General features: G+C 33.2%; 1 protein-coding gene across 1 annotated transcript; it reads left to right on the forward strand.

Annotated features, from left to right (window-relative positions):
* The first annotated feature begins 7,403 nt into the window (after positions 1 to 7,403).
* On the forward strand, positions 7,404 to 8,468 carry LOC110875536 (putative F-box protein At5g50220). Its single transcript, XM_022123733.1, has one exon. The coding sequence runs from the start codon at positions 7,404 to 7,406 to the stop codon at positions 8,466 to 8,468; it is 1,065 nt and encodes a 354-aa protein (XP_021979425.1).
* The last annotated feature ends 4,700 nt before the right edge of the window (positions 8,469 to 13,168 follow it).

Genomic DNA, 13,168 nt, shown 5'->3' on the forward strand with positions numbered 1-13,168 from the left:
CTGAATTACAATTTCTAATACCCTTTTATGTTACCATTAACATTTTTTGCTAACTTTCGTAATTATATTATTTCGTGACCAGATTATACCATGGCAAAGCACCATTTAACCACTCTGTTCATGTTTGAATATTTTTTGGTTGTTTGCACATAAAGGCAGCCATAATCAAATAAGTTAACCCACTTATTCTTGTATTAGTGTTGTGTGTGTTATCACTGTTTTCTTACCTTTAGATATTTGAAATATGTCTCTTGGTTGATATTAGAAAGTATCCTTATTTAAAGGGTCAAGTTGCTTTTTCCTAATTGGTTGCATTAATTTTTTTTTTTTAATTTTAGTTTTCCTCTAATGTGAGGGTGATGAAAGATGTTTGTCAAACTGCACTTTATGTGGCAAGAGTCAAGGGAAATAGTAACGTTGTCCATGCAATTGAGGTACATATGTAGTTTATTTCACACATGTCTTTGATGGATACATTTATTTCTCATTTTTTGATATGTCATCATCTTATGTTTGGTTTGTAATGCAATTATTGTAGAACCATCAATCATTTACCTTTTCCTAACAATACTTAACACAAATTAAAAAAAGTACTGTAACTTTGTATTTTTTATTTAATGAATTTAGTGCTTATAAGTTCTAATATAATAGAATGTTTCAACATTCATCATTGGCTAACAAAGAGTCGATTTAAGGGTAACAAAATTCCATTTTGTTTGGAATTGTTACTATCGTCTGATAACTTTTATGTATAATTATTGTTAAGTGAATATTGGTAACCGGGATGATGAGATAAATATCGGTTTGGTGGCCATATATTATATTTGGTATATGGTAAAGGTAACCTGTATTTATTAAAAAGACTACCATGTTATGTTACCATAGTTCGACGGTTAGTTGACTCCTATAAGAATCAAACAGATGGCTGAAAATGTGTAAATGGAAATCATCAAGACATCAGATATAGATCACTGAGGCACCCGTACATTGTAAAACTACTATTTCTTGAAACTTTGTTTTTCTTACTGTAGTAGTAGTTACATTGGGAATTAATAAAAGGAGGGGGGACTAATTTGTTTTGACTAATCTTTTGTGCCGTCCAAAAAAAAGACTAATCTTTTGTACGCAAAAGTGATGTAGCTTTGAATTCTTAAATGTAATGCAATTTATTTTTTCTTAATTAATATTATATTTTTATGTCTTATACAACTTAAATTGTTCAACCCGTGTATCACACGGTTATGCCAAACAACATAGATGGACTATTACACAAAGTAACCTTTGCAGGAGGCTTTTTCACTATGCCTATTATATATTGCAACGAATGTTCTTGCTCAAGTTTGAAGCTTAAACTTTAAAGCTTTTTTGACCTTCTTTTAATCAATTTTGAAATTTGAACTTTGACGCTTTTATATCTATTTGAGTTGAACAAGTTACACATCTCTACTAACTAAAGGATTAAGAAATATAACGTAATTTGTGGTGGAGAAAAAGGAAAGAGGATACTTTAGAGATTAAAAGTGTTATTTATATACTTTTATTTTTTTTAAATTAAATTTTCCTACCCGAAAAGTTTCCGGGTTATAACCTAGTAAGATATATAAGTAGCTTCAGTTTGTTTTTTCCTGCCTTTTTTGTATTAAAAGATGCATAAAGTTTGGAATTTTGATGTATAGAATGTATACATATAAAATGCATACACTTCTTGATTGACATGCTTGGGTGTCTTAATTAGGGTTTTCTAGTGGTTAATTTATAAATTACTATTATTCTTTTTATTTCTAGAATAATGATTTTAAATTTATGGGCATTACAACTATTACCCCCTTAAAAGAAATTTCGTCCTCGAAATTTTTCAAACAAGAATATAACCTATTGCATAGGTAACAGAAACGAAACTTTTATAGCAGAGTTACTAACTTATATAACCAGAATCTCCTAACCACACATATGTATCTGAAATTCATAACTAAGGTCATGACTATACTTGTCAATTACCTTATATATGTGCCCTAATGGTCCTTTTATAACGTATCTTAATAAAATATCTTACCGTACGAAAAGTTAATAGAGACTTACAGATACTTAGAGTGGCTATTAGTACTGACATTTTCTACATAGATATGCTTAGTCATAGCTAAAATATATCCACATAAGGTAAAGCATAAATGACCGTAAACAGAAACAAATGAACATATATCAAAGAGCAAGATTTACCGTTACTTGACTAAAATTCTATTGCGAGAATAGATTAGGGTATAGAGGAACGAATTGATTCTTCCCTATTTCTCTTCTTTATTATCCCCACTTCGGTGATATCCTTAAATTTCATGTACATGATCGACTTCCGAATTCGATCATTAACTGCCCACTTGCATTTTTCTGCCTGGACTTCTGCTGATCCGGCAACATCTCCTACAATACTAGCCAACCTTGAAAATCGAGTAATGAACTCAGAGGCTGGTTCATCACTCCCCTGTCGAATCATTGCATACTCCCTGATATAAGCTTCTTTATCAGCGGTCGAAAAATACTTGCCGTAAAAGATATTACGAAAGTCGACCCATGAAAGATTAGCGTCAAAATCATCCCCTCCTTTAACTTGCTTATATCCTTCCCACCAAGTTTGTGCGTCATCTTCAAATTTGTAGGTAGCCAGTCTAACTTTGTATTGCTCCGGAACTCCAAGAACTCCGAAGATCTTTTCAACATGAGCTATCCAGTTTCTTGCTTCGACTGGATTAGTAGCGTGACTAAAGGATTTCGGCTTTTGTTTTTGGAATTTACTAATCCATATGTCTATACTATAAGTAATATTGTTCGTGGTATTCTCACGAGTTTCACCACCAGAGGTTGGATTAGTGTTAGTGCGTTCTGGATGACGAGTTTGTTGAATAACGGCCTCAGCTGTTTGAGCAACGAGGTTTGGAAGCAACCCAGCAACAGCCTGGTTGATAGCATTAATTATGTTTGGATCAACTGGAGTCTCATTCGAAGAAGTGTTGTTACGTTCATGGTTAGTACGAGTATTCCTACGTGGCGGACGACGAGGAGGCATCTATAAGAATAGACATAGGAGTTAAACCAAATAAGAGATCAAGTTGAATCCTATCATAGATATCTACCCATTCCTCACAGGTCTTAATTACTATCTTCAAGTTTTCTACAGGAAAGAACCTTTGCTCTGATACCATAGCTGTAACACCCCAACCCGGAAGGGCTGACGTGTCACAATAACGGTAACATAAACAAAAGTCATAATTCCATTTATTTATTTGATAAGGATACAACCACACGACCATAAAAATTAAGATTATTATACAAGCGGAGACAGTTGTCTTAATTAACTAACATCTTCAGATTTATTCCTAGGCTTTATTCTTCTCTCTTTTCCCCTCCCAAAGTAACCTGTGGACCTGTATATACAAAAAGTTTACGGAATGAGCCGAATGCTCAGTACGGAATTTTAGGCTCAAATAACAGATAATGCTTTATATGAAATCTTATCCGGATGGAACTTTATGCGAAAATGATACGATGCAAGAACATAATTTCATAATCATATCTTACGGATGTACCCATGAGCAAACTTAAAACGTGACAATACACAGGTAGCTACTCCTGCATAATTATCACATGAGATGGCGAATTGGCATACCCGTTATCCACCTCCTTATACTTAAATCCTAGGATCGATCCATACGCCTCCTAATAGCCTTATGTACCACACTTGTACTTAAGAGACGCCGTGAACTGATCTCTCCGTCACGGATGGAGCACATGATGTCGATGCCGCAACAACATGCTCGTGGGACACTCCACGAGAAGCGATACTCAGGGTATCAGAGTAAAAATGGTCTTATTCACATAACTTATAAAACTTATTTTCATAACAAAACGGAACATATATTGGAACATGCGATAATGAGTATAACATAATACTATCGCATGACATGAAAGCTAAATCAAATGATTAGGATAGGAGTCGAACGGACTGTCAAATGAATCGATAATCAAAGACGTGAGGAGTTTTTAATAGATATAGTAATTTAGTGGTTTTATAACAATTTGAATATGAAGCAATAAAGAGTGGGGTAAGGATCCGTACCTTAATAACTCCAAAGTGAAGCTACCTTGTGCTAATATTTTAGATTTATATGGGCAGAGTTTAGATTACTGATTAATCTTTTAACCTAATTTAAATAACATGCACACAAACTAGGTTAGTAACTTAATACAGCATTTACGATAACTCACGAGATCAAATTCTCACAACGAACGACAAAGTGCGATACTTAAACATCCATCGAATTAACGACGAACGACAAAGTACGATACTTAAACTCATTCATCGAATTAACGACGAACGACAAAGTATAACCCTAATGTGGGCGGCACTTAAACATCCATTGGATATATTGATCAGTCGGAAAATGAATCGTAATAGCGATCGAGTTATTACCCTGATTGTGGCAGCACTTCGTGAATTAGTGTGTGTTGTGGACTGATTTAACTATAACTCGACGTACACAGAACTTATGAGCGTCGTTTCAACTTCCCAGATCAAGTCCCAATGTCCTCTATTTATACTAATTTTTGGGACATGCCTACCTACCTGCTTGACATGCCTACCTACCTGCTTGATTGACATGCCTACCTACCTGCTTGATTGACATGCCTACCTACCTGCTTGACATGCCTACCTACCTGCTTGACATGCCTACCTACCTGCTTGATTGACATGCCTACCTACCTGCTTGACATGCCTACTTACCTGCTTGACATGCCTACCTACTTGCTTGATTGACATGCCTACCTACCTGCTTGATTGACATGCCTACCTACTTGCTTGATTGACATGCCTACCTACTTGCTTGATTGACATGCTTGGGTGTCTTAATTAGGGTTTTCTAGTGGTTAATTTATAAATTACTATTATTCTTTTTATTTCTAGAATAATGATTTTAAATTTATGGGCATTACACTGATGATTTAAAGTAGCGCTTTATCAAGCAAGTTGAGGATCAAGTATATGAGGATAGGGTTACTCTTCAAGAGTTGAAGAGGTGTCTTGATGGACTGCATTTGGCCTGTCCACGAGAGACCAGGTTTCTAGAAACCTGATGGCGATGCCTTCAACTTCCGTTCGTGACCTTTGTGTTGTCGGTAATATAGGGTGCGATGATAGAGACGTGGAGTTCATGGCGATGCTCAAAGATATACATCGAGAGGTTCAGTACTCGATGGAGTTGAAGCTACAGTTTCTTAATTCTTGCTGTTAGATTCTTAAATTTCTTGGTGTTATTGTTAGATTTTAAAGTTTCATTGATCAGTACTCGATGTAATTGTTGATCTTTTAATGTCATAAATAAATTTTTTTCCTTTTAAAATTTGTGGAGCATTTTATTTTTACTAATTTTAGCATGCATAAGTATTATTATATATTTTTTAATATCATCTGAGTATTGCAAATCGATATTGATGTAGATGTGAAATTGTCTCTGAGTTTGATTTAGATTTAGATTATGTAGATGTGAAAAGTCATCCATTTATTTTCTGTTCTCATAAGTTCTGTTTAGTTTAACGACTGTTGACTTGCCACTGTTGCCAACATCTGTTGTTGCCCAACAGAGCATCCCAGCATCTGTGACCAACGAAGTGGTAGAAACATGTGTTTGCCATGTAGAGTATTGGTTGGTGTTTAAATGAAGAGGTTTTTTTAATTATTTTTTCAATGCCAGAGTTTTGAAATTTTATTATTTTTTTATTATTTGGTAAGTCAACAGTTTTTTGAAGAACTTCCTCCTCTCAATTACAAATACTCAACATCTGCTACTCTAAATGTCTGTCAAAGGTAAAGTCTGCCCGAAGAGAACATCTGTTTGAAGTGATCCTCTGCTGATGAAGACAAAGTCTGAAGAAAGTTTGAAGAAGCAAAGGTCTGCTATGGGTCAACAGATCTTAAAGAACAACAAATGAAATTCAATAGATGGTGCTCAACAGAGGTTTTCAATGTAATAGTGATTAGGCTAATAGCAGATGTAGGGAGTTTGTTACGCTATTACATGTTTTGCATTAAAAGCTATTGTTTTTAAATATAACTTTACATGCTTATATTAAATGTACACTTTTTTTCCTGCTATATTGTTTAATCTACAGTGAATTGAAATCTGACCTTTGGGCTGTAAGATATTTCACTATGTAATATCATTGATTTAGATTATGTTGATGTTGAATTAAAAACGTGTACAAATTTTTGGTAAGTCAACAGTTTTTTGAAGAATTTCCTCCTTTCAATTACAAATACTCAACATCTGCTACTCTAAATGTCTGTCAAAGGTAAAGTCTGTCCAGAACATCTGTTTGATGTGATCCTGTGCTGATGAATACAAAGTCTGAAGAAAGTTTGAAGAAGCAAAGGTCTGCTATGGGCCAACAGATGTTAAAGAACAACAGATGATATTCAATAGATGCTGCTCAACAGAGGTTTTCAATGTAATAGTGATTAGGCTAATAGCAGATGTAGGGAGTTTGTTAGGCTATTAGATGTAATTGCAATCTTTATAAAAGCATCATGATGAAAGCATTCTTCTCATTGTGTCTGAGTTTAATTTAGATTATGTGGATGTTGAATTGTGCCTGAACAGATGTTTCGTAATTCAACAGATGTGAAAATTTTAAAAGGCAATTGTTGAAGTTTTGAAATGCGTTTTATGGTAAATGATCATTTATAGTGTTTAAAATTAAAATGCATCTTATGGTAAATGAAGAGGTTAATTGTAATTATGATAACCTGTTTTTTTACGGTTTAAAATTTGTCCTTTGGGTTTCTTGATATTTAATTTTATAGTTTTCCCATGAAAACTTATTTTTGAAATGTTTTCCATTAGAAGCCGAACCATCGTCGCATCATATTCTTTAACAGTTAGTTAGTCTCACCATCTACTCAATCATTACCGCCTTCATTGGGTATATAAAATAAATTTATTTGCCTTACAATGGGAAACTGCTTTCATCATTACCGCCTTCATCCATCTACTCAATCATCTTCAAAGTTTTTTTGTTTATCAATATCATTACAATCTCTTAGGCTTTCAAACACCCATTTGTTCACCGCGAAATCAGACACAAAGCGAACCATCGTCACATCATATTCTTTAACAGTAAGTTAGTCTCACTTGACATCTGTTAAAATGTCTCTTTTTATGACTCTCTTGAGATTTTATAATAAAATTATGAATCGTAAAGTTAATCATGAATATTGATTAAAATTTTACTTCCATAACAATGCATTTAATCTAATCCGAAGATTCTTTGTTTTAACTATCATTGTAGTTACTCTGTTCATCAAAATTATGATCGGTTTTGTTATATTTTTTATTGCAGAACATAAAGATCATAAAATGGAGAACATTGGGTTTCAAATGATCGTTGATGAAATTTTCACAAGGCTCCCTGCAAAAGCTATTGGTCGTTTCAAATGTGTTTCCAAAAATTTTCATAGGGAATTATCAAGTCATGCATTTGAGATGATGCATTCTCACCGAATTGGAAATTCACTACAAAAGAAACTACTCTCCTTTAAAGACACGTCAATTGTCGTTGACAACATACTAGGTGGGAATTTGGATGTTGTTACAAGCAAAACCATAAGTTTTCCTAACAATGTCCAACCTACCTTCTTACGTATTCTATCGTCATTTAATGGGTTGTTGTTAGTTTGCAATGAACAGATTTGCTGTGAGCTGATCCTGTGGAATCCAACAACCAGGCGCTATAAGTTTTTGTCCGATGACTACTTTAATAATAGTCACGATCAAAACTCTGATACAGGTGAAATGTATTTTGATGAATCCAATGATCTGAAAGTGCTTCACATCAGATGTTACCGTAATGTAGTTACTGCTCGTGTTTACTCACGTCGTCGTGAGTCATGGAGAACAATAAATTTCTTAAGCGTAAATAATTATGGTTCAAGCAATTATTCATGGTCTCCCGGAATTTATTTCGGCAAAACCATATATTTCATGGTTTCAAATTATTGGTATCCACCAGGTGAGAGGAACATATTTGCTTTCGATGTTCTTCCTGAGACTTTTAGAATACTTCGTTTTCCCGAGAGTATGCAAGTCAATCCTTGCCAAGGGCATTTTTTGACCATTGCAAAGAAGCCGCATTTGATTGTCGTTGGAAAGTCTGATAAGCTAACTGCTAATTTGCTCAAATATGAAGAAGAAGGCTGGATCAAGGTGTTTGCTTTCAATAATCCTTGTGTAGTTGATTATGTATATAGGCGCCAAAGGACCAATATAATTCAAAACAACAAGTGGCTGATAACAAGCATTGGGGGGGATATGGTTGAAGTTGATCTGATCAATGAAGTTTTGAAATACCTCCAACATGTTGACAACTACAATGGTCCGAAAGGAACATTATTTATCGAGACTACTATTTCACCTATCGATTAGAAATTATTATGTTGTATTTTACTGAATGGTGTTTGGTTTTTCAAACTTTGTTTATTATATAGTATTTTTTATACTAATTTTGTGAGGAAGCAAGTAGCTTTAGAATGACTCACATCTACAATGAAAGGTAGGATTTAGACATATTTTATATAGTTAGCTCTGTTTGACACTTTCATGTTTTATATAATTAGTTATGTTAAAATTATTAACCATGTTTGTTATTTAAATTAATTAAATAAATATTTAGGGTTGAAAGTTTAAAAGCTTGTAATAGTGGCAAAGGTATGTTTATGTTTTGAAACCTCTGTTTGTTATGAACAAATGTTTGAAAGTAAAAGAGTGGTTGATACATCTGTTGACTTTGGTCAACAGATAGATAAAAACAGATGTTTGAAACCACTGTTGGGTTAAAACAGAGTTTTGTGGAGAAAACAGTGGTTGAAAGCACTGTTGGGTTAAAACGGTGGTTTAAAACCACTGTTGGGTTAAAACAGTGTTTTGTGGAGAAAGAACATGTTTGAAACCACTGTTGAGTTAAAACAGTGTTTTGTGGAGAAAGAACATGCTTGAATGCAAATGTTATTTCGTTCACAAAGATTAATAAATCATATATTTTCGTATTTTTTATATTCTAAACTTTAAGTATTTACCGACTGACTTATCTATTTATAAATATAACCATATTCACCATTTATATGTGTTATGAATGTTTTTTTAAAAGCCACCCGTGTTTGCACACGGGTCTTACTGCTAGTATACTTAAAAGTAAACCATTGGGGGACATATGTCACCCCATGGTTTCACCACAGATGAATTTCACACCTAAAAGAAAGCAGCTAAATGTATAACCAGAATTCTAATGGATAGTCCACAAATCTCATTACTAACTTTCCTAATATACCTTTTTTCAAGGTTGGAGAACTCGCTAGTCGCTAGTCGGCCGGTGAGGTGGGGACTAGCGACTACTCGGGATTACTCGGGATTAATAAGATCGGGAATTTTATATGTGTATTTTTTTATTTTTATATACTCACACATCCATATCAATATAATAATTAAAAAGATAAAAGTAGTTCAAAATTCAAACTAAACTTACATATAAGTCCATAGATGCCATAAATTAACTACACGTCTACACCAAAATCATCAGTTCGGTACAAATTTCACAAGAATACAGAGCTGATAACAATTAATCGGCATATTATTCATATAATCGGTCAACTGAAAATTATTAAACAACAATTACAGCATTCACTAATGTCTAACTATTTGTAAGAAACAACCTATAATCAGCCAACCGAAACTTATTTGTAACAAACTGTAATCGGCCAACTGTAATCGGCATATTATTCATATAATCAGTCCAATCAAACACTATAATCAGTCTATAATCGGGGAAATGTAATCAAATTATAATCGGCCAACTAATTAAACTATAACAAACAGAATTAAACTATAATCAACCATTAATCGGCCAACTAATTAAACTATTGTGACAACCCTCATAATTACAGGTATCCGTACAATAAATTAATATTAATTTGTGCTTAATGACTGTGCTTAACTACAACTGATGATATAAACTGCTTTATGATTTATGTACCATACATACATGTGTATCACATTTCATACTGTCACACCATTTATTACATACAAACTTTAGTGACATACTTGATACACAAAGCACGGTTAGCACAGTTAGTGGATAACGCAGAAATATACTGACAGTGCCAGTACATAGACAGACAATGTTTTGAGGCCCAGTATGAGCCAGAGACAAGGTACTACACTAGTATGGAGTGTAGGGAAGTAAGGACCAAAAAACTGCGTCACTAGGTGATAGCTTAAGTGCCGGAAAGTGCCTAAAACACGCTCTAAGTGCAGAATTCTGCAATAATCATTAAAAATCAGCATTTTAACATGCTAGTAACATGCAAAAATATGGCAAAATGGTCCTGTATGCTTTCCTAAGTGTCGGGAACTAAAAGTGTCACGAAAAGTTACATAAAGGACAATATACGGTATAACTTAGCACTTTAATGGATCGGTATCTAACCGAACAACCGAACATTACCCAGAACACTAAAATATTGCTAAAAGCATTGTTTTTATTTTTCTGAAATAGTTATGGTTCCCGAATACTTAAACATTCTACATAAAGCATCCTACACACTAAACATTAGATATAACATTTAACTTCCACTAATTACCTTTTACCATTTCAAATTACAATTTAACCCCCCCCCCCATATATAATTTACGGCTCACTCATGTGGCCCCCACTCCAAGATTACTTAAAATCTCCTAAATATTACCATAATCTTCTCTTGGATTTAGTGTGATCTTGTATGTACTTCAAAGGACACTATACCCATTGGACATTAGAGATCTTGGATTATAAGTACACTTAACCATCACCTACATCTTCATCACCACTTCAACTCTTCTCCACTCCCTCTCTAAAGCTCGGCCGAACTACTATCCATACACCACCATTATTTTCGATTTTCATTCATCCAATCCAAGCTTCATACAAGGTGCACAAAGGTGATTTAGAAGGTGTGGAACTCACGGATCTTGAAGGACCTCCTTTACAAGCTTTTATCCACTTCTTTTTCTCCATTGTTCTTCCCTAGCTTCAAGCTAGTAGTAAGACTTCTTTGATCTTTGTTTACTTCATGTTTTTAGTGGTTAAAAGATATATTGTGATGAAAATCCTAAGAACACTAAAGAACATACACTTAAATCTTGAAACATAAAGTTTACATAAGATGAAATATGGATAGAATGATGTTGTTTAGCATATGGATGATGTTTGCTTGTTGATTACTAGAGATATTGATGTTGATCATATCATGGAACTTGCTAGATTATGATTAAAAACATGATTTAGCAAGATAGGGGATGATTATGTAACAACATGAAATAATCATCTTCTTGATTAAACATGAACTTGAAAGTAAAAAGTTTTTCTTGAAAAGTAATAGACAAAGTGGGTTAATAATCTTGTAAATCCAAGACTTGTGAATGATTTTTCTAAAAGAACCAAGTTTAAAAAGATGATTTTTGAAAGATCATGATTTTTATTAAACCTACACTATTTTTGGTGGCAAAATAAGTATAGAAATACTTTTGAAACAAGAAGGTGTTATAAATAAACATTTTTGTAAAACATGTTTACAAGTTGTAAACATCTAAAATCCTCAAGAATGAAGTTTACCAAGTAGTAAATATATTTTGGAGGGTAACAAAGGCTACTAAATACTTTACCAAGTTACTACACACTTTTGTGAAAAATCAAGTTCATGTTATTATGTAAGTTGTATAGTTTTTGCACTTGGTAAGTGCAAGATGTTTAGGGTATGATTGTTGATTGTTTGAATGATTTTTGAAAAGAAAATGATATGCTAAATAGCATGGACACCTCCATTTTTTTAGGGGAAACTATGGCAAAATTTTCTAAAAATTCCAACACTTAGAAAATATTTTCTAAATAAGTGTTTACAAGTTTATTTTTAACTTTGTTTTTCAAATATAAACTTTGCCATAATTTTTGTAAAAAAAATACAAATATTGGAGGTTGGTTTTTGTAAATAAAAATGGGTAAATATATATTTAGAATATATATTTTATACTAGGACACTTGTGTGAATATTTGTTTACTATATGGAATGGTTATTTTATTTTAGGGTGAAATAATATAACTTACAAATTACCATGACATTTAGGCTATAGGGTGTGGTCATGACCCTCATGACCACCATGACCCTCCATGTTAGTGCCATGTAACTAATCTTTAATCCACCATCCAAAACCACTACCCTAAGGGTATGGTCATGACCCAAACCATTAGCCCCTTATTTATTATCTTTCTCTAAACAAAAAGGAAATGATTTGTTGAAAATGGAAAGGAGGACCATGGTTGCCATGGTTTAATCCATGCAAACCATGGTGGATCAATCAAGGGGGTGGTGTAGCCTTCTATTCATGTTCCTAGGTGGCAAATCATGTCCCAACCATGATCCCCACACCCTATAGCCTTACAACTCCAAAATAATACAAAAAATTACAAGGAATAAATATTTAAGTTACACACTTGATATTGTGAAACCGAACACAAAAACGTAACTTAGGAAATATTCCGGAAAATACTCTTACAACTATAATTTTGGTAAATATTATTTTTGGAAACGAAAGGGGTGAAAATATGGTTTTTGTACATATTACCAAGTATATCATATTTTCGACAAAGAGAAAATATATTATATTTTTGGGAGATAAAAATATATATGTTCCTAATATATTTATAAAATATATGATTTTTGGGAAAGATATATATATTCTTGGGAATACATTATTTTTGATAAATGAGTTATATATATTTTCTAAGTGGGACTTAAAATATATTATTTCCGAACTACAAATATACATGTATAAAATACCCCCATCCTTGGGAAGGAAATACGAAATTAAAACACTTGAGAAGTATTAATACGAAATATTGATTAGACAATTATTTCAAAATTAAACATAATTTAGAGTTAAAATAATTATTATTTTAACAAATAATTATAACTTGGAATAATATTGGGAAACACAAGAAACGCAACTAAAAAACATTAAACTCTAAGCCAAGGCACGACCCGTTCGTCTAATAGACGTTACTACACTGTAGGTAGTCGTGATTAGCTGCGGAGATT

The sequence above is a fragment of the Helianthus annuus genome, chromosome 9, assembly GCF_002127325.2.
Source record: "Helianthus annuus cultivar XRQ/B chromosome 9, HanXRQr2.0-SUNRISE, whole genome shotgun sequence".
NCBI lineage: Eukaryota > Viridiplantae > Streptophyta > Magnoliopsida > Asterales > Asteraceae > Helianthus > Helianthus annuus.